The sequence below is a fragment of the Amphiura filiformis genome, chromosome 16 (assembly GCF_039555335.1).
Source record: "Amphiura filiformis chromosome 16, Afil_fr2py, whole genome shotgun sequence".
Classification (NCBI taxonomy): Eukaryota; Metazoa; Echinodermata; class Ophiuroidea; order Amphilepidida; family Amphiuridae; genus Amphiura; species Amphiura filiformis.
Genome location: NC_092643.1, coordinates 619,834 through 644,059, shown reverse-complemented (window position 1 = coordinate 644,059; position 24,226 = coordinate 619,834). Strand labels below are relative to the sequence as shown.

At 36.2% G+C, this 24,226-nt stretch overlaps 1 protein-coding gene across 1 annotated transcript in view; it reads right to left on the bottom strand.

The window, feature by feature from the left end:
* Nucleotides 1-24,226, bottom strand: part of LOC140135406 (FH1/FH2 domain-containing protein 3-like) — a 109,790-nt gene that overhangs the window by 69,905 nt on the left and 15,659 nt on the right. Inside the window, exons 2-4 of the mRNA XM_072156897.1 lie at nt 22,642-22,800; nt 21,477-21,659; nt 20,026-20,145 (exon numbers count right to left, since the gene is read on the bottom strand). Coding sequence (XP_072012998.1) covers nt 20,026-20,145; nt 21,477-21,659; nt 22,642-22,800 — 462 coding nt within the window. The remainder of the gene's footprint in view (nt 1-20,025; nt 20,146-21,476; nt 21,660-22,641; nt 22,801-24,226) is intronic.

Below are 24,226 nucleotides of genomic sequence, written 5' to 3'. Positions count from 1 at the left end.
CTGATGGTATAAATATTTCAACTGTTTGTAAGAGAGGAGGACAAGGATGAAGTTGTGGATCATGAAATGCCCCTTTAACTAAAGGAGGTCAAATGCAGTTGATGTAGTGTTACTGCCAGAGAAGCACTCTTCCATTACACATATAGATGGGCTATGTTCTATATCAAGATTTTACCATATTCCCAAGTTCTATATCAAGATTTTACCATATTCCCAAGTGATCTCTACACTAACACTCAAACATGCTCATCTGTCAGAACACAGATCTTTAACCCTAACCTATTTGTACACTCAACGAATGATCCTCAAATGTGTTGAGTATGTGAACTCATACACCACAACTTGAGGTCAAATTGTCACCAATATTTTTTAAATGAGGATTATTGAACTACTCCATTGGGAGTGAGGCAATTGTTGTTCATACTGTTGGTAGTACTTGTATGATTACAAAGCGTGTCTCCACAAGAGACGTTCAACTATAGCAAAAAAAGCAGACAAAAAAGCAGACGACGAAAAAGCAGACAACGAATCTCTATTGCGCACCAATTGTTTCTCATATATCGTACCCTAATGCCTCTTATTAGCTATTCTACTGTGACTAGCGACATGAACATGAATGTCACTTAAATTTATTCCCTGCACAATTAACACATCCCCTCATTACGATCATTTTACTCTCACCCATGCACTTTTACACTTTCGCTTCAAAAACTTTCTCGTGACATCGTTAGTCTAAATTTTCCTAATGTTCATCAGGCATAACAAAAGTGTCTCAGAGCTGCCGTGCACTTTTGTTTTGCGGAGTACATTTATCTTTGAGAAATTGGCCAATTTATAATTAGAGAATAAAGGTATTGTTTTTAGCCCTTGGGGTGTATCTATCATCTCATATAACACAGGCGACATCATTATTTAAAGTAAAACAACGAGGCGAAGCCGGATTGTTTTACGCAAAAAATAATGATGTCGCCCGTGTTATATGAGAAGATAGATGCACAACAGCGGCTAAAAACAATACCTTTATTCTCATTCTTAAACACTTCAATTCAAATAAAAATATTATACAAATTTTAATCAAATTAAATCTACATTTTGCAAGGAATTACCTAGGGCTTAAAATCGATCAGTCCCGTTGTTGCTGTGCGCCTCCGATTGGTCCAAATAGCGAGTATGCGTATCGCGTTGACGCATACGCGCTGACCCGTGTGATATTGTGTCATATCACACGGGTAAAGCTGGGTAAGAACCAATAAGATTGCAGGAACATTCTCAAGTGTTTAAGAATTTACCTTTTTTATATCGGTGCAAGCATTTTGAAATAGATTTGCCTTCAGAAAGAGCTATAGACCTGTAGAGCTCAGTCTAATGTAATAATGCTGTTAGATTGTTTCAATGAGATCAGCACACTACACTTTTTTTCTATTTTATGGACCAATTTCAATTTCTGACATCTGTACAGAGTAACTGAATTAATTTCGCTCTTCCTGTTACTTCCACGATTTGAAAATACGATGAAAGTTTTGATTTTAATCACTGCAACAAGAACAAACATAGTATAAAACCTCCAAATACCCTTAAGTGAGGGTATGTATATGTGCGTGTAATTCCCTATCTGATTAATCCCAAATTACCCCATCTTACGTATCACTGACGCTGACTACAGTATCGTTGTTGCGCATCAATACCAATGCCTGAGGATTGATTGCCAATGAGATTGAGGCAATGAGGCATCCCGTTACCGGGGGTTGTATGTATACCACTATCCTCCAGACATCATCATTCACTCTTCATTACTGGTATAAGCGGTAGACATGTGGTGTATTATCAGGTTGCTAACAAGCACTAATAAGAATGTGATTATCTGGTTAGAACACAAAACACCACCTAAACTTGGATCATCACTCCTATATATGCGACGCGATCTGATCCAATCAGGCCAAAGTCGGCAATAATGAAATAGAGATATAAATCAAATTAAGGAGTAAAAAATGATAAATATAAGCAAATTGACATCAGTATCAGAAGTGGGCAAGTGGAATAGCTGCCATGTGTAGCTGCCATGTGTAGATGAGTACAATATACTGTGTGTTAATTGTCAAATGTTCACAGGGCAGCTATTGCACGCACCCACTTCTGGCACTGAGCAGTCGATAATATATAAAAGTTCACAACTTCGCTACCAAGTATGCCAGGGACCAAGTTAAAGATTTCAATATCAGTAGTGAGAAAATTACCGGTCAAATTTTCAGCCTCTACATTTAGTTACATTAAGCCATGTAACTAATTTGGTTATAAAGAGGGGGTATATTATGTATTGAGCCAATCAGAGATATGGTAAGGATAGTTAGTATAAGAGCTTAAATTTGCTAAAAGATCTATGAGCTCTCTTTTGATTGGTTGCTTGGTATGATTTTATCATCTAATTAACCAATCAGAAGCACTGTAAGGAAAAAATGTAGTAGTGCCTATGAGGTTAACACTTCCAGGTCAATTTTGGGTTTGGGTTACAGTGTCTAATACTAGAAAAAATAATTTCTTAACATTTTCTTTCAAATATATGAAAAATAAATAAACCATTCACAAAGCACCATTGAGCTATTATTAGTTTTTCAGATGGACCTGGTCATTCTGCAAACTCTTAATTTAAATCATTTATGCACAATGCATAACCATGTGTTCAATGTAAGAAACTAATTAAACAAAGTTATAATAAGAAACTAACTCCCCAACATCAATATATCTTTATTATTCCTAAATTACTTCAAATCTCCAATTTCACGCCTCTCATATTCCAAGTGCCATTCCCTGATATGATTAGGTTTAATTTCGCAGCACGCTCCCATCCATAAATATCTCTCAATTCTATTCTGTCAACATCACACTTATTTTCAATTCCCTTTTCCCTCCCTCTTTAATTTTCTTTGCTTTTGTTTCTCATTACATTTCCATTCAAACCTGGTCAAAACAAACAACAGGTCTAAATATCGGTTACCTTCATACTTTATTCATACATTTCATTATACTTCAAGGCACATCCAGTGATTTGTTCATAACGACGATCGTAAATTCAAAATTCAGATCTTTAAGTACCTTTGTCATTGTCATAGATGTGCTAATACAGCCTGCTATATAGTGGTTCAGCCGAAAGCTGTGTATTTAAGACAAAATAAGACATTTACATGAATCTGTAATTTATATACCGACAGTATATAAATTAGCTACATGTATTTGAATGGGGCTTCAACTAGGGGGGGGTGTTATTTTGCGAAAATGAACTTTTTATTTTGGGGCCCCCTTCAAATTATGGTATGACCATTGTGAAACTAGAATATGAAAAAATTTTCTGAAAAAAAGTTGCAGAACCCCCCTGTACATGCCCCTTGAAAATTTTGTGACAAGGTTTCCGAATTCGGAAGGCTTGCATATACATTAGCACAGAGCAGACGACATATTAGTCTACTGTAGTAGACCAGTTTAATTTATCATTCCCTAAATTAATCTCTCTGACCTGACCATGGAAAAGTCATCATTCATGTTCTGATTCAACAGCTCAGATATCCATGAGAAAACTGGTCTACTGTATTTCGAATATACAATGAACTATGCACTCTATAGTGGGTATGATGTTACCTCATTAAAAATGCAGTCTTGGCTGTTTATGCACATATCATGTGGTTTTTACCAATTAAGCCGTTTGAATAGCCGTCCAGCGTATTATTTGCACAAGGTCCAATACAATGTATAGTATGCGCTTGACGTCGCGCGCACGTATCTGCGATGGTTAAGCTGTCAAATGAAATCTGAATAGAGCTACCCCACGTGGGTTGGGTTCAGTGAACACAGTGGGTTGGGCTAATGAATAAACATGTATGCTTGCCTATTTGTTATTGGTTAAGATTTACCACCCACATTGATTTTTACTTCATTAACATTCATCTCAGATTCGAGATGAAAGAGGTTGAGTCTATGTGTTAAGATATGGTGGGTCACACAGGTCATATCCAACTACCGCAGTCCTTTTTTCTCTGGGCAGGGCAGTCACTAGAGATGTGATGTGTTTCGTCATAGATTTTAAAAAAATGGTTTCATGCATGGAAACGTATGAATTGTTTATCAAAAAAAATAAATAAATAAAAAGGAATGCAGCGCAGTCTAACGACATATGAATGGTAATATCATGTTAATTTTGGCCTCATATCAAATGATGGTGTTTGTTTATGTTTATTTACTTAAATTTAGGTGTCTAAATTGGATCAAGACATATTTATTTGACCCTCTTTGTGTTTGTTTAGAGGCTTCTATGAAATATAGGCCTATATTACATGACCATATTTATTTGTAGTTAATAGGCCTAAGTATTCATCGTATACTTAATTTTGTGCAGATTTTATGACCAAGGTGTATGCTATAAATTCTCTATCATCTATATAGATGACATTGCATCATTTCTATGTATGATCCATCCAGCTTGCCTTCTCATCTTCTCTGCTGTACTGAAGGCATATTATGTGTATTTTGGATCTATAGGCCTACTTGAGAATTCTGCTGAAGCATTGATTGGATCATTACACTTTGCTTAGCCGGCTCATTCCTGCCTTTAACGACATCAACAAGCACCATATTACTCCATACTCATACCAGCTTAACAGCAACTATTATGATGGTTGTTTCATTTTGATCTAGAGAATCTTCTGAATGTCTTTGCCCATAGCTTTCTCATAGCCTATGCATGGAAAGGGTCTGCAATATATGTGAAGCTAAAATAATAGGCATAAATGTATTGACAGTACCAGGCCAGGTTTTGATGAATCTAAAACAGTCCGTCTGTATAGCCAGCTGCAATTATTGATGAATCTGAAACAGTAGCCAGTCTAGCTGGAGATCTCATACATTTAGGCCTATATGATAATTTTGTTGTTACATAGACTTAATTATACACAAAAGTGGGTGAAATTAGCATTTCTACACTCAAATAAGTTAGCTTTTATTCAGGTTTAACCTTTATAATACACAAAATTGGCAAATACACAGTTATAATTTCTAATGCATCGATTTTTCTTTGACTGTCTGTATTAAGCATTATGCAAGGCTGCCGAATTCGGAAACCTTGTTTAAAAATGTTCAGAGGGCATGTACAGGGGGGTTGCACTGCTCAAATTGGATCAAAATGATTATATTCTTGTTTAGAGAGGTGAACACCATATTTTGAGGGGGGCCCCAGAAAAAAATGGAATTATCACAAGTTCAACATCATCAATATTGCTGTTTTCTTTGTTTGTTGCCAAATATTTCATTTCAAATATACCAAATGACAATTTGAATGATTTATCCTACACTTTTAAGCAAGTTATAAACCATTTTAATTTGTTTACACTTGCGCTGGAATCACTGAATGGGACTTTAACCATCTCCTGCTATCTCTATCTTTCTGGTCTCTCTTCACTCCTTTCCCGATTTCTTCTTTAATCTTTTTTATCTTTATGTCCTATCCATTTCTCTTTCCTACTAGCATGCCTGATAGTCAATGGGTGTATTTACTATTTATGTGTGTTTGTGAGGGTGTGGGGGGAGTGTGCGCATTTGTTTTCACCAGCAAAAGTGGACACACCTATGACATTTCACTCATAAAGTGCGGACCCACAGCAACTGTGGACGTCCACGGTCATGAGAGAGCAGCAGAGGGCGGTAGACACTGTAATAATGCATATGGGGTATATGTCCCTCATTGTAGGTGTAATACCAGGTCTATAGTTTTGACTTTACCGTTTAAGTATCATATCTTACCACAAAAGTCCATGCTTTTAATAGTGAAATGTCACCGTGTAGAGGTCGACAGTTATGCTGTAACTACATAGGAAGCTCATAATGTCCATGTTTGTCGGTGAAAATGTGTAGGGGGATGTGTATGTGTGGGGTATGTTCTGTGTGTATTATCAGTATTTAATTCTTTTCCCTCATCATACATACTTCTCCTACGCTCAACCATCTGAATCAGTCCTCCTGAAATAGTATTACTTTAATACAAATTCTATAAGCAGAAAGTACACCCTCTGCCTTTATACTCTCAGGTTATGTGTGGACCCATGTCAATTCAATTACCATTCCTGGAGCAATCTCAGTCTATTTTCCCTTTTTCACAAATTGAAGAAAACAAAATTGATCACTCCACACCAAGGATCAATTCTCTCCCACCCAGGATTGCCAAACCCGCGATTTGGTAGCCCAATTGGGCGACTTTTGAAGATTTTCCTTGCGACTTTTGACAATTTCCTGTCCCGTAGAAACCAATAGTTAAGAAAAAAATTGGGCGACTTTTCAGCATTGGCTCCCGCGACTTCCGATAGTTTCCTGCTATATAGAAACCAATGGTTAAAAGAAAAATTAGGCAACTTTTCGATTATTTGACCTGCGATTCGCTCTGAAATATTTTGGCAACCCTGCTCCCACCCAAAGCAACTAAAGCATTGCTATTGATCCTCAACCAGTCGACAATTGCTTTTAATTCCCTAAAGTTTAATTAAGATCATTCCCCTCCAACACTTCATCCATTCGTCTGTCCATATCAGTAAGTGCCAGGCACTAGAAGATAATAAATCTGTTGTTTTATTACTTGCACATCATGTGCAATATTGCCACAAGCTTGCTATCCATTATATCCCTACCTACTGTAAGTGGTTAGTCCACTTTCGATGCAACAGGTCACTTGGACAAGCAGACACTTGCCAGTATTTCTATTACAGTTGGCATCAACACAGCTTCCATCATATTGACGCTATCTCCATTATCCTCATAATCGTTGTTATCATTATCTCATAATCACTCTCCTTCCTATCCTTAACCCTCTGAGTACTACCTGCCAATCTAACATTGCCTCTGATTGGTCAATCACATGATATCTTTACTTAAATCACCAATCAGAATGGAGCTTAGCAAATAATTCACCCCAATTTGTTTGCGTAGTGAAATTATTCTAGCAATGTTGCTGATTGGTCCAATTGAAAATGAAAACTTCTTTTTGGCCAATCAGCAGGTAGTTCTCATGGGGTTAACTCTTTCCATGTGGGTGTCGACTGCAGATGACAAGTTTTTTTTTAAATTAAAAAAATTCAGACTTGTAAATTGTTATGACTATATTTGGAATCAGCATGAAAAATGCATTCAAATGAGTACAAACAAGCCTGGTATAGGTTCAGTGGTTCTTAAGATAGCTCTTGATAATTTGAGAAAATATCTCAAAACTTTGTTAAAGCTTATGACCAGTGCACAGAGCATTGACGTCACAGTGACTGCCACTTATTATATATTACAACTATTTACCCCTGTTCTTTACTTTGCACAAACAGATCCAATTTAAGTAGTTCTTATAATTTTGGAGTTAGCGTCACACATGCATTTTTAACCTTCCAGCTACGAAGGCAACATCCAAGATCCGTCTTTTCATATCTATATTTAATTAGATGCAAGTTGATTTATAAATAAATGTTAATAATTTAAAACAAGACCTATTTAATCAGCTTTACTTTTTATCAATATAATGATCATATGTGACACGATCAAGGGAAATGAGTCTGATGTCGCTAATATTGATTTTGAGATATTTGCAAAGAAAGTGTTAAAATTCTTTTGTTTTATACTGTTTTCAGCGATTGATAAATTGACATAACTTCACAAAGAAAAGTCGTATCACCATGGGGTTTTCAGTTTCTGAAAGCTCTAAATGTCCTCTTTAGAAACATGTGTAAAACTCATTTTCCAACAAGGGCCGACATGTGACTCATTCCCCTTGATCATGTCACATATATCAACTAACAATTATGACTGGGGGAAGAATCTGCGAATCTGCAACATGCTTAATATGGGCACTACTGGCTGAATTGGGGGCCTCTAACAACTATTTTGATTGGTTAGAAAGAGGGTTGTATTATGTATTGGGGGGCCTCTAACAACTATTTTGATTGGTTAGAAAGAGGGTTGTATTATGTATTGGGGGCCTCTAACAACTATTTTGATTGGTTAGAAAGAGGGTTGTATTATGTATTGGGGGCCTCTAACAACTATTTTGATTGGTTAGAAAGAGGGTTGTATTATGTATTGGGGGCCTCTAACAACTATTTTGATTGGTTAGAAAGAGGGTTGTATTATGTATTGGGGGGCCTCTAACAACTATTTTGATTGGTTAGAAAGAGGGTTGTATTATGTATTGGGGGCCTCTAACAACTATTTTGATTGGTTAGAAAGAGGGTTGTATTATGTATTGGGGGCCTCTAACAACTATTTTGATTGGTTAGAAAGAGGGTTGTATTATGTATTGGGGGGCCTCTAACAACTATTTTGATTGGTTAGAAAGAGGGTTGTATTATGTATTGGGGGCCTCTAACAACTATTTTGATTGGTTAGAAAGAGGGTTGTATTATGTATTGGGGGCCTCTAACAACTATTTTGATTGGTTAGAAAGAGGGTTGTATTATGTATTGGGGGCCTCTAACAACTATTTTGATTGGTTAGAAAGAGGGTTGTATTATGTATTGGGGGCCTCTAACAACTATTTTGATTGGTTAGAAAGAGGGTTGTATTATGTATTGGGGGGCCTCTAACAACTATTTTGATTGGTTAGAAAGAGGGTTGTATTATGTATTGAACCAATCAGAGATACAGTAAGACTAGTCAGTACAGGGATGAAGGGGATTAAGTTTAAAATTGCAACGAGATCTAAAAGCTCTTTACTCAGAAAGGCAGTATTCATGGGGCTACAACAGCTGTCTAGTGGTTCTTTTCCTAGATAATATGTGACCGTCCACGTCGAAACTCTCGAAAAGTCGGCCCCTGGTCAATTTTGTTTTCTTCTGTGTTTAGAAAATATATATCATAAGCTTTAAAGTGATATATCATTTGACTTCAAACAATATCCAGAAGCGGAGTTATGGCTTGTTAAAACTTTGCTCCTTCAGTAAAAGGGTACATTATTTTGGTGCTACACTATTTTTTTTTCCACATTGCTGGTATTACCTACCACCTGAGACCATAATACCTAAAGGGATTGGAAGCTTTGCTCTAGCCTTTTGTTCCAAAATATCGATCGCAAACCAGGTCTATTACGGATGAAACTCCATTCACCGGCAGTGGCGCTGTCCGCGTCGGAGCATTCCCATTTTCAGTACTGCTACTCTGATACCGACGTAATTTTTACCACGAAAATAATCGCCGAAATTTGCAATTTCCACACACTTTATGTTAATTTCAATGAAGGTAAGAGCTTTATAATATATTTTCTACTTAAATCTAGATTGTTTGTTAAACTGAGGCGTTCGATATTAACAAATTGAAGCAAAATCGGCATCAGTCATGATCATGAAAAGCTTACGTGTTTAGCGTATACAAAAGCTGCCGAATTCGGAAGGGTCGCAAATTCGCCATAAATTTACAAAAATTGACACGTTTTGTGCACCAAATTGTGACTTAAAACAATCAATTAACCCATTTACAATGATTGTATTACAAATTATAAGGTTTAAACTGAGTTATAGTAAAATTTTGTACAAATTACATCTTTTTGATTTTTTGATTTCTGTAACTTAAAATCCCTAAAAATCACTCTAAAATCAAAATTTATACAAATTCACTAATTTGAAGGTGGAAAATGACCTATTTGTGCACCAATTTTCATCAACATGGTAAAATAAACATGTGATTTGTTGATTTAATAACATTCTATGATTGTTTAACTATGTCATGGAATGTTTTTAAACTTGACCTCAATTTTCAGAAAAATACAATTTGGTCCCAAAATATGGTCAAATTTAGCTTTTTATTACAAAATATCATGTTTTCAACATGGCGGCATGTGTATAAAACATTATTTTGTCTCTCGTAGAATACAGGCAAATAACTTCCAAAATTTTGGGGTTAACCATAAACCATTTCAATTGAGGGTAATGTCATGGTCCAATTTGTATTTTATTCTATCATATTGACACTGAAGGGTTTGAAATGAGATATGAAATAGTTAAAATTGGGATTTTTGGTAAAAAATAGTCTTTTTGTTACTAACTGACGTAAACGTTCAGTTTCGAAAATGTACATGTAGTGGGAGTTGAATTATCTGCCAACTTCGAAAATATTTGGAAGGCAATGAATTTTTTTAAAGCTGAATCAAGTTTTCACCCCAACAGTGTAGTTTTCCCAACATTTCTTATGTATTTCTGTATAAATATTTAAATTACTGTACCATCATTTTCCTCTGACTCAAAAAAAAAAGGGCACCTGCCAATTTGCCCGTATTTTCCAGGTCTTGTCAAGTTAAAGAATTTTCGGTACTACATTTGTAAGTTGCAAGACTCATTCCAAGTTTTCATTTGTACCTCTATACCTAGAAAAATACTTTATTCAATTCAGTTATTTTCAATTCTTAATCTTTTTTTTTCATTATTTTTCAGAATCATGTCACCAAGATGTAGCGGTACACCTAGACGGGAGCAGATTGGACGAGCCAAACGTTGTATGAAGAGGCACAGAAAAGAAGATGGAACAAAACTTAATACTCAAGAACTCTTCAAATTTCCCCCCGATAGTTACGCATTCGATGCCAGAGTGCTGTGCTATTGTTTTTTTGTCGGACAGTGGTGCAATTTTTTACAGCGGAGATTATTTATTCTGTTAATGTTGAAATTTGGATGAAAGTCCGACAGACCCAGATTTTGCGTTTTGGGAGATTTTTTTTTTAATTTGGCCAAAATCAGCCCTGCCAAAATAAATAATTTTTTTAGAAAATTTGCTTGAAAAAAAATTTCTCACTTTTTCAGATCAAATCAAGTTTTCAGATTTTGGTGTTTTTTAGGCCAATTTTAGCTTCCAGGGAAAAAAGAATTTAAAAAAAATAAAAATTTTGCCTGACCAACCGATCCTGCATGAAAGGTTCGCCCAACTGTAAAACAGGTGGTTTTTTTATGGTAAATTATGTTATACCTGAAACCAATGGTCTCAGGTTATACAAGTCCAATAATTTACTCACGTTTTAGACATTTCATCTTTCGATCGATTGGAAGAAGCTGAAATGTCTAAAACATGAGTAAATTATTGGACTTGTAAAACATATTTTATCAATTTTATCAATGTCTTTGCACTCACATAGCATTTAAGAAATATTCACAACTGAGACTTTGATTCATGCTAGACAAGAATAAATTATGTTTTCAAAATTTTATTGTACAGGCTGTATCAAAATGATTGGTACCCATCAGTTTTCAGTGATACAAACATCACTGCCACATCAAATTGCAACATAGGCTCAACATAATTTGTTGATGAATGTGATAAACAGTCATATAACAATAAATTATGGTCATTTCAAGAAGATCCTACATTGCGTTTGGAAGAGACAGGCTTTCAATAACTATCAATTCTGATGGGTACCAATCATTTTGATACAGCCTGTACATACATAACACTGTGATACTACATGTATATGCACATTTTATTGTACATAACATTGCGATATAATCAGTTCAAATGCTTTAAGTTCAATAAAAATATATTGCAAATTTGAAAAACATCTTTCTTCGTCTTTCGATTCATGTGTAATTTTCTCAAGTTAGATGTGGCATTAATGCTCGCATAAATTTTAAATGTCTTCGTGCAATACACATTTAATCGTTCTGGTTAGGAGCTGTGCAATAATATTTTGGGAGGGAGTAATTCTTGGCCAGCTAAAAGGGGGGGGACAAGCAATTTTTATCAAGCCGGGAGGGGGCAGGCAATTTTCGGCACACATTCATGGGGCGCCTTTTAAATTAAACACTCTAAAAAGGATCGGGAAAAAAGTACGGAAACACTTAAATATGCAAGATTTTTGGCGGGCTGAGAGGGGGAGGGCAAGCGATTTTTGGCGGGCTGACAGGGGGAGGGGCAAGCGATTTTTGCCAGGCCGTTTGGAAATTTACCCCCCCCCCGGGCTCATAAATTATTGCACAGCCCCTAAAAAATCACATGCAATAATGTCACATCACAAACAGAAGTTAGCATTTCAAAATTTGGTCAATGTGTTTAAGATTCAGAAGATTGCATTGCTACCAACCTTATTGTGTTTGCTAATTTAAGACTCGGTTGAAACAAAATTAAGGATCGAATGCATTTTAGTGTCTAAAATGACAAAATTATCATAAAGTTCTGCGAATTCTGCACCCTTGCGAAGGGTGCAGAATTAGAATCGAATAAAAATATCCGATCTTTGCGATCAAAAACACAAAATTACAACCGGACGAACTGTTGGCAAAAGACATTATTGCCAAACAACATAGAATAGAAAATTCGACATCAACTTGTCCAAATATTGAAGAAAATGGGCTCCTCAAACATATGGAAAGTTCATAAAACATTCATTGAAACAGAAACACGTAGAAAAACTGGAAGTCATGACATGTACCACTTCCCACTCGCTTTCATGCCCCCAAATTATGTCTTCATCATTTGTCCAGTTCTTTTCCCCTAAGAAATAGTCTAAATCTATTAATTCATCCCAGTTAACAAATTTGTCAATCATATTGAAAGAAAATCGGAGAAATATTGTGGGCTTCCGACTTTCTAACAGCGCTCTGTTTACATCTGATCTGTCACTCTAGGGTCAAAGGTTGAATTAAAACCCGATCCTAATTGGTCTCACGCATGCGCAGTACTGACTCACGCCAGGAAACAGGAAGCGAAGCATTGCCTCAGAAAATCGATCAGCGCTATTATCATAACAATGCCGTAAGAGACCTGGTTCGCTGCACACTCGATATTTGGCCCGACCTTCCAATCCCTTTAGGTATTATGGTCTCAGCTACCACATTGCTGGTATTACCTATCAAATTGTCATAATTGGCGGTCACTTCAAATCATCCCCAAGTCATCGAGGTTCAGGTATGTCCTCTCACTGTTGATTGTTAGTTAACCCACCACTTGAACCACTTAGCCAAAGCAAACAAAGACTAGAGCTATTTACTTACTCTATACATAAGTATAAGCTTATTATCCTCTTCAACAATAGGATTAAAGATTGGCGTTTGACTGACACCAAAATGAGAAACATGTAGGACAAACATTAGGTATATATGAATACAACCTATATGCACATTTTGCACTGTAACTCGAAATAGAATTTGCAGACTTTACGAGCGGTTTGAGATGGATGGTCAAATATACCTAATTAGTAGTATTTGAAACTGGAATTCAGAAAGTCCTTTCTTGTCACCCAAAAGGCTAGAGTAAATACTGTACCACCCAAAGATTGCATTTTCTGAAAGCCGTAAAAGTTTGTAAAACTAGCCACTAATTTCAGATGGCGACTTGATTTAGTTCAGTATGTCATCTTAGCATAGACCAGGGCCAGGGTATTAACCCGGGTATTAACATTACCCTACCCACATGAGGTTCTTTCGGGAGAATCATTTAAAAACAAATGAACATTGAAGTGTGGTGGTGTCTTATTGTTTCCCCGCTATTGGTTTATGGTAAATTGTGCTTGTGACTCCCAATGCAGTTACGAGTTCTCAGTGATGTTTACACAAAATGTACCAATCAATATGGCTGACCATGTCAACCTCACTGAACATCACCATATGAGAATTAGGACTTCCGATTGGAGCTGTTTATTCATTTGAATAAAAGTACACTTTTTGTGTACCGTACTCTTATAAACTTGAAGAAAGTTAGATGGAGAGGTGAAATTACAAAATTTCTTGATGTAACCTGGATGAGAAAGACGTGGGATAAATCAGAGTGGCGTCACCTTGGAGAGGCCTTCACCCTGCAGTGGGTCGATGATGGCTTAGCATGATGATGATGACACTTTTTGTGTCATTCGGGTGGTAAAATGAGTTCCACTGGGTAGATGTTTTTGATACAATTAGTCAAGAAATAAAACAAACAAACAAAAAACAAACATTTATGAAGATGTCCGACAGTGATGGCCATGCAAACAAAAGCTTTGTTTCCTATATTTTCTTTAAAATATCTTAGATTGAAGCACGCAGAGATAATAAACTTGAGTTGCTTGTAAACAAAAAAAGTTGCATTATAACATGAACTTGGCAAACTACTGTATGCTGAAATTTTCATGGTGGTTTTATTTTTGCAGATTTCACGCGTCTGCATGGAAACATGAATTAAAAGACTCACGAATATATCCTACCATAGAGTTGCTTTATAATACTTGTCAAGATTTCACAGAAAAAAAAGCAAATTGCTTAACCCCCATGAGAACTAGCTGCCGATTGGCCAAAAAGAAGTTTTCATTATCGATTGGACCAATCAGCAACATTGTTAGAATAATTTCACCATGCAAAAAAATTGGGGTGAATTATTTGAAATGCTTCATTTTGATTGGTGATTAAAGTGAAGATATCATGTAATCGACCAATCAGAGGCAATGTTAGATCGGCAGGTAGTGCTCAAAACTGTAACTGGAAAAAATTCTGTATGTAAAAATAAATTCTTACAGTGCTAGCTCAAAGTAGTTCAAAAACCTTGTTTATCCCTCCATCTCCCCATCTCATACTGTGCAATATATCTTGTATCTAATCCCATCAATATTTTGCCTGTAGACCAGGGCTCCCAAATATAAACCTGCCATCAAAAAACCACCCGCAACGGAGGGTCATAGCCGGTAAAGTGATCCGGTCGTAGTAAGGCGTAGTCACACTTAATTACCGAAAGATCCAAGATTTGGGGGTAGTCTTTCACGCCTGAAGGACGGCTAGTATCGTGCGGTGGTCTCGCTACTTAATTGAATCAATACAATACTTGGTGTAGACTTGTCTCAAAGCCTGAGGGTGCATTTGGCTTGGTTATGGTAGCAGAGTTAACTCTAATACACAAGCAACAGGTTGTTCCTCACCTACTGTCTCTATGCATCAGAGGATGGTTTATAGCAATACCATCATGCATTGCAGTTGGACTCAATAAGTTGGCTCTATGCAAACCAGGACAAGAGCAACTTGTTCAATTAGTGATTGACTCATTATGTGATGATTGATATAGACTGACATACTCGCAGTTGGATGCAGCACCCTTGCTTAACTGGTGCATTGCATATTATGTTGATTATGAACTGACGTTAGCCTGACTTGGAACTTATTTTTAAAAAAAGGTAAAATAACAAAAACAAATAACAGTAACAAATCATTTTTGTCTCTTTTGGAGTTGAGCAAAGTATAGACCACTTGACATGTGACATCATTGCCCAGCAGTATATGCGCACAAATTATGGCAATTTCCATTGTTCTTTGCCCTGCAGTGTGCGTACGCATCATAGTTTGCTCAGGGCATGTGCATTTTAAATCGCCTACCACATTTCATATAGTGCAAGAAAGCCATTGAACAGTGTAGCGGTTCATTCAAGCATATCGATAAACCAGTCCCTCACCTTTGTTGATAAACAATGGTGTGAAGTGGTCTATACCTTTGGTTTGTGCTGAAGAAGTTGTGCTGAAGTGAATTTATTTGCATTTTTATGGACATGAATAATTTTGTTTAATTTCTGAATCAAATTGCATTATGGGAAGGCAATGCTTTACTCTGTCTATGCTATTAACACAAGGAATCATTTGATTAGCAAGATGAATGTAAATAATTCATAACCTCATGAATAAATACGATGCATGTGATCCAATCAAGCTTATTTATTTGCCAAAATGCGAACTAAAGCGCGGTTACTAATAAACAACAGTATACCTCATTAGTAACTTCAGCGTGCATATTTGATGCTAATGAACAATTTACATGCACACAACTACCATATTTGTACATCACATGATTAAGCACTGTCAGCTGTTTGAGTTTTAAACATTTTATTTTGTTTAAAAAAAATATTATTCAGATGGAATCAAACAAATTAAAAAGTGAAGTTTATGAATAAGTTTATGACTTTGCATCAGTTATTTTTCGGGTATTGTGAAAAATCCAAATATTTTGCCTGGACCTCGGAATATCCTTCGGAGCTGTGCCCTTCAAGATATTCCTTTAAATCACAAAAACAAACAAAAAATGTTTTTAAAACGTTACAAATGTGTTATACAGGCATTTTGGTTTTGGTGAAAATGCTTTTTACATTTAAATGTAGTGTTATATAAAGGTATTTTATATAAAGCGCTTATGAATCGTTTTATTTGAAAAACACTATTTAACAACATATTTAAAATGTTGTCAAAATTTTATTTTAAATGTTTTATGGAAAAAATGTTTGCAAAATACTTTGTCAATACTTATATAACATTATGTCAGAATGTTTTGCAGCAAGTTTTCAAAAATGATTCCGAATTTTATAAAAAGGTTATACCCTTTATATGCCCTTTATATACCTGACATTTAAACATTTTCTGTAAAACTGTTTTTGTTAGCTGGGTAATCCACACAAGTAGTAAAAATATTTAAGTTTTTAGGAATGGCTGCAATGTGAAGGACAAGTTAATAAAATTGCCAATTGCATGTTCTTCTTCATATGAAAAAAAATTGACAAAAAGGAAGAAAATGGTATTGTTGGCAAATATGAAGCTTAACTCAAATGCATGCAGCTACAAGTGTCCATATGGACATATTCTTCCAATAACAAAAATCTCATTTTGGATTCCTTTTTTTTAGATTTTCTGATTTAGTGAAACACTGTCGGTGCCTTTCAAGTATTGCTGCTTTTTTCAGAAAATAAATTTATCCATCAAATAAAGTTAATCATCAATTTTACAAATCACATTTCTTTTTTTAAAATAATCCACAAACAATAATATTTTCTTCCAAATTTGTTCCTTGGTTTCCAGATGACTTGTGACATTTTTCACTTGTTTCCTAACAACCATCCTCTCCAACACACCTATCAATCATTTAACATTTCAAGTGAATAAATGCAATGTTGCTATGGTGACCGGTGTTAGTCCTTCATCTCATGTAACAAGTATGGTTTTAACAACAATATGATACTTGTCAACATCATCTCTTTCATGTCTCTCATCTTGTCAAAAAACAGATTTGTAATTCATCGTATATCTACTGACAGACTCACAGACAGAGAGTAAGGCACAAAGTATACGCAATGCATACAGAATCATTCCAAATTGTATTAGGCTGAAAGTAGCACACTCAATCAAATCTCATAATGTATCATGAATAGCTGCCTCTTACAACAAACGTACTAATGTGCGGAAAGTATGGAAAATCTGCACAAGCTGGTAGTATGGACAGGGAAGAGTGAATATCTTGTTATAACAACAGTTAACAACAACACCACCAATACTAACAACAACAAACATCACCAGCAACAACTTTCAAAATAGTACATAGATACATCTACTATAGAACCACGTAAACAATTTGAATATCATAACAAAAGCTGTTAGTGGTATAAATATTATATACAAAATACAAATATGTGACACGATCTGGTCCATGGGGGCCAAAGGAGATAAAGGCAAAAATATGGGGTCAAAAACAATAAAATACATAAGAAAATAGGTATCACAAAACTTCATAACTTTAGGACCAAGTGTGCTGGACCTTTGGTGTTTTCATTATATGATAGCTTAATGTTTGTATAAGGTAATAATTATAGTAACTCAATTTTAAAAAATGCCTCCTTTGGCCCCCATGGACCAGATCATGTCACATATTAAGTTTAAACATCCTTTGTAGATTCATACATAGTTGTAAATTGTACCACAAAAAGCAATTTAGACTTTGAAACTACAGAATATTTTTCACTCCACAAGAGTACTTTCTCCAAAGTACTCAAAAACAGATGACGACGCCACAGGCCAAGAGAAAGTACTCTTGGTGAGAATATTCAGTAGAGTAGAAGTCTAAATTGCTCTCAGTCTTACAATATCAACTTGTTTTTCTGTTGTCTTGTTTTTACTCCTTGATATATAAATCCAAGGAACGTGTAGGAGGGCATCTCAAGTAGATTTGGTTAAACTTTGTCTAGCAAGTACTTGGTGAAAATTATGTGTTATTTTTCTGTATTGTGTATGTCTTGGAGTGTGTGCTTTTGTGAAGACCTGAAAACAAGAACACCCACACAAAAATACAGAAATAGCATAGGCACTAAGTAACCATTGTCGTCCAGTTTTCTATCCCTTACCAGCTTATTGCAAACAATGTAAAAATGCATACACGACCATATCTCATTTGAAGTGCTAGAGGGTCTAGGTTTTGGTGCTTAGCTTGAGTCCTTGGTAAGATACGAATACGTCAAATATCCACAGTTCCAAAAAACAATGGAGTCCTCGATTGCAGATCTTTACAAGTATTAAGGTGTTGATGTGTGTTTTATCAGTGAAGAACCAACTTATTCCAGTTACATAATATGCAAAGTGCATATAGCATATGTGCTGCACTCAAATGCATATATCCCATTTTAAATAAATCCACAAGTCTTGACTTGTGACTATTTATGTGCTGACAAATCTTAAGTATGTTTAGCGTGTTTACCATCGACGCCCGTTTTGCAAGCTTTTATTTTGTCCCAAGAGTCACAAGGCCAAATTTGGTTCTGTTAACCCCCTGAGCACTACCTGCCGATCTAACAATGCCTCTTATTGGTCAATTACATGATATCTTCACTTTAATCACCAATCAGAATGGAGCTTTGCAAATGATTCACCCCATTATTTTTGCGTGGTGAAATTATTCTAACAATGTTGCTGATTGGGCCAATTGATAATAAAAACTTCTTTTTGACCAATCGGCAGGTAGTTCTCATTTTGAAGCTAAAATGCTCATCTCCATTTCAAATAAAACGTCTACATCTGAGAAGCATGCTTATAAAATGGCAGCTGCTTCAGCTCTATGATCAGTTCACGTTTATGTGATTAAGTACACATTACAGTTACAGGAAAGATTGATCTTTTCGGTTCGGGAGAAGACGTATAGTATGTGTGACATGCCATTATGAAGCGGCATTCACATGCTATCAAGACTATACCCAGTTTACAAGATGACTCATTGCATAGTCTAGGCAAGCAAGATGGATTGGGCCATTCGATCTATAATCCACACTCCCCCTGTGGAAGATTTTGGAAATATCTGCCACAGGGGGAGTATGAATTTCAAATGGAATGAACACTCAAGGCAGCTCCATTTGAGTTTCATACACACTCTGAGAAGGATTCAACCTGAATCTTCCACTGAGGGAGGGTGAGTTTCAAATAGAGCTGTAATGTGTTCATTCCATTTGAAATTCATACTCCCCCTGTGGCAGATATTTCCAAAATCTTCCACAGGGGGAGTGTGGATTATTAATGGAACAGCCCAATTTGGATAGTCTAGGCAAGGAAGATGGATTGCATCTGCTGTCTGGTTAAGGAGCGACAAATAAGTGCAATTAAACTTTGGCAAGTGATGCTCATTTCAGTTGTCAATTATGTTAGACTGAAATGTACCAACCTAGCTTAAGGGAACGGATAGCGACGTTTGCACAGTATTTTTTGTGGGACATGAGAGCACATCAGACACAAGTATACAGCGAGGCTAAATATAATATGACACGGGATGTGACCAATTATGGGTCTCATTTCTGGGCCTCTGATATAACAATGGCTTCTTTTGTTGGTCAATTTTTGTATAAATTAGGTATTTGTTTCAAATTATAAAAAAAAATGTCTCAATTTCACCTAAATTGAGCCTAAATTTCTGTGTTTTGTTGTTGACATTTTTGAACATTTTCATTAAATTGTTTTCAAATTTTGCAAAATATCTGGGTGTCTGGTATTTATATTTTCTAGGAAAATTGGTATAAATTTGGGTCTACTTTCAGGGAGGCACATCCCTACTGATTCAAAAGTTACGTACCCTCCACCTGGGTTAAATTAGGACTACCTAAAGGAATATATTCACAATTTGTGACAAAAAGGGCTGGAAAAAAGATGTCCTACAGAATTCCCACAGTAAACTATTGGCTTTAAAAGCCCATACTAATAAGCATGGGAGTATTGAATCCAACACATTGACTATATAGTTATATTTGGTCTAGTAAACCCTAGCAGCTATGCTAGTCAGACTGCTTACCTGGGCACCATTAAGGAAGTTGCCGATGGCCAGTAGTGTAGCCAAGATATATCTGAACGTCTTGCAATCTTTCAAGTCCTCCATGCCCTTCTTCAGATCTGCCAACGGCTCAGCCACTTCCTGCAATTGGGGTACACAGAAATTGTTAAGGTTTATTCATCATTGCAAAACACTAGTTCATGGAATTATTTTAAATGAACGCATTTGGTATTATGTGCAGATGACAACTCTAGAAAAAAAAAGTAGGCCATAGTTATGACTATTCAACAACAAATAAAGGGTATTTTTCCACAAGCAGTTATCAATGATGAAGTTATAAATTGAAACTTATTTCACAATGCAGATATTTTTTTGGATAAATTCTTTTACTTTCCATATTAGAATGTACTTGAAACTTTGAGGGTGCTAGCATTAGTTGTTTTTCTGAAAAATTATAAAATTTGCTCAAAATTGTTATTATTTTTTTGGTATTAGTGTTCTTTTATCCCGTTGGCGCCTACAAATGATCATGCCAGTTTATACAGAAGTGTTGTTGGTGATGTCCACCATGCAAAGCAGAGCAAGATGCAAGATATAAATTGACTTAACACAGTTTTGTTGATGACAGACAAACCTCAAGTGGTTTACTAACAAATATGCAAAGTAAATACGAGGGTCCTCAATGTTTCTTGGAACCTCGCTTAGTAATTATTTATTATGACTGGAAAAAAGATTCGGTGGCCTTATTTTGGACAAGTTTTTTTTATCGCTGAGCGCACTGAGCGTGGACTGTTCCTACACCCCAAACTATGGATGTTCTTTATTATGTACTTTAATATGTCATTTGCAATCTATCAACACTGTCAGACAAATATGGTTCCTGTGTGTCTACTGTCCCCAACAATGGGCTAGCCCAGTTAAAATCTATAAACCCTCTGTGGAAGACATGCCTTAATCTCCCACACAGGGAGTGTAGATTTCAAATGGAGTTACCCATTCAGGTAACCCTATCTGAGATTCATACTCCTGTGTGGAGGATTAAGGTCATGTCTTCCACAGGGGGTGGATGGATTTCAACTGAAATAGCCAATTTCTTATGTACCTGATTATGATCTATCAACAGCATCGGACAAAAACAGATTCTGTGTGTCCACTGTGCATACCAATTTCCCACATGTGTCCCTCCCTGATTTGAGAGTGTTTAACCCCCTGAGCACTACCTGCCGATCTAACATTGCCTCTGATTGGTTAATTACATGATATCTTCATTTTAATCACCAATCAGAATGAAGTTTTGCAAATTATTCACCCCAATTTTTTTGTGTGGTGAAATTATTCTAACAATGTTGCTGATTGGTCAAATTGATAATGAAAATTTCTTTTTGGCCAATAGGCAGGTAGTTCTCATGGGGTTAAAAAAGTACACACCCAACACAAACACAGATATGCACACATACACCCCATGGCCTTACCTCTTCCAGTGAGTCATAATCAGCTTTGAAGAGCCATAGACTGAGTCTTGCTTTGAGGCCACTTATGGATGCCATCATCTGCAAGAACTGCTCAGCAGAAGCCAGAGGTACATCTGGATTAACTGTTGTTGCCTCCTGGATAGCACTAACTTCCTCCTCCGTTGGCATCATGGTCAGCAGTTTCTGATAAAAAAAACCATTATATATAACAAAGAAGTGCACGTTATAAAAAGGTTATGAAGACAAAATGTAATGTTCTTACCAGCTTTGCAACTATTAAAAACTGAAAAGGCGGCGGCCTTATATGTCAACCTATTCCCTTTTGTTAATAACCATGCTTGTTTAATCAGAAATTACAGCACAGTGAGCTTAATACAAGAATGATTCAGATTTACCTTTCTCCCTCATTACTTTTCTCCCTCATTATTTATAACAATGCCTGCAAAGATTGGTTGATTATTCTAAGTATTGTCAGCTTACATTTGACAGTAGTGGGCCAATATAGTGAGCCTTGTGGAACACCCCTGACCTCTAATCTCTCTTTGTTGATAACCATGGTATCAATTATTATGATTGCTTGTTTTATGGACCAATGTAATGAACCTTGTGGTACCCTTACCTCTACTCCCTCTTTGTTGATGACCATAGTATCCATTGTTAAGATTGCTTGTTTAATGGACCAATGTAATGAACCTTGTGGTACCCCTTACCTCTACTCACTCTTTGTTGATGACCATAGTATCCATTGTTAAGATTGCTTGTTTAATGGACCAATGTAATGAACCTTGTGGTACCCCTCACCTCTACTCCCTCTTTGTTGATGACCATGGTATCCATTGTTAAGATTGCTTGTTTAATGGACCAATGTAATGAACCTTGTGGTACCCCTTACCTCTACTCACTCTTTGTTGATGACCATAGTATCCATTGTTAAGATTGCTTGTTTAATGGACCAATGTAATGAACCTTGTGGTACCCCTTACCTCTACTCACTCTTTGTTGATGACCATAGCATCCATTGTTAAGATTGCTTGTTTAATGGACCAATGTAATGAACCTTGTGGTACCCCTCACCTCTACTCCCTCTTTGTTGATGACCATGGTATCCATTGTTAAGATTGCTTGTTTAATGGACCAATGTAATGAACCTTGTGGTACCCCTTACCTCTACTCCCTCTTTGTTGATGACCATGGTATCCATTGTTAAGATTGCTTGTTTAATGGTCCTTGGTTGTGGTAGTACTGTCAGCCCAATGTTGATAGCATTGGACCTCTTCGGGTCAAGAACAGTGATAAAGTTCTTCTTGCCAGCCTCAGCTTTTTGCTGTTGAATAAAACATGGATATGTATAAATTATTGTTGGAAGTACTAGTTTTAACACAGAACATGGGACAAAAGTAGACAGCAGTATAAGGTACACTTCCTTTTATACACCAGAAAAAAATCTTGCGATCCAAATAAATAAATGAATACTTCAAATAATGTAGAGGATTTTTTTGTTTGAAACTAAAGTTCATGTTTATATGAGGCACAGGTACAACACACTTACATAAGTTTATAGATTCTCAAAATATTCAAAACTGTGTTAGTATGCCCTTTGTATTTTTGATGGTATGCATAATTCAAACAAGTAATAGCCATTCTATTCATGAATATGCAATATACTATAGCATCAACAGCACTTTTTTCATCCAATGTCAGGCATGCAGCACAGCAGCATTGATTTAGACTGTAAGCAAAGAGCCATAACAGCTACCTACCAGAAAGCATGGTTAAGAAACTTTATTGTAGTGAGAACTGATAACTACCAGTAAAACTTTGAAAATGATTGAGGCTGTGGGCTTTTCCATATATCTTCCACAGGGGAGAGTATGAACTTCAAATGGAATTAACACGTTAGGCAGCTCTATTTGAATTTCATACACTATCTGAGAGAGATTCAACCTGAATCTTCCATCGAGGGAGGTGAGTTTCAACTGAAGATGTAATGTTGTAAACAAGTTTTGTTCATTTTAGAAAATGGGGAGTTTGATGACAGTAACTTAATTTTTGCTCAATTAAATAGTTATTAAAATAATATTTCAACAACTCTTCCTATACCTTTGTACAGGAGCCAACCGTTGTTAATCCGTGATGAACCCACACTTTTACAGTAGCGTATACGCGAACGCGAGCGAGACTACGCGTTACGCGAGAGCGCGTAAAATTCGTCATGCCTGGAACCTTTGTGCGTATGCCAGCTTACAAGTTGAATTCAGTATTTTTCAGGTAGCGGCTAAACATTGCCGTTTTATTCTGTAGTTTTATTGCTGATATCAAAAGAGAAATCATCGAAGTTTTTGTAAGGCTGAGTGGCAATGATTAACTGACATTCCTCGTAAAATAATTATACGATATTTAGCTTCTTTTCGTTGTTGAAAGGATTCAATCATGTTTCACCGTTGTTCATCACCGTTTAACAACTTCGCGTCGGCGCGTCTCGTGGTTTACTTAGCTTACCGGGCAGCTAAAGCTGCCCTCGGAAGTAAACCACGCAGACGACGCTGTCCGCATCGTTGTTAAACGGTGATGAACAACGGTGAAACATGATTGAATCCCTAATTATTCCACTACTCAAAATATTGGATCTGTCTGTTGTCTATCACACGTTAGAGATTTAAAAAATCCTATTGTTTATTCTCTAAATACATTTCATGTAACAATACACAAATAAATGAATGTCCCTTTAATGAATCAAGTTGTCAAGCTGA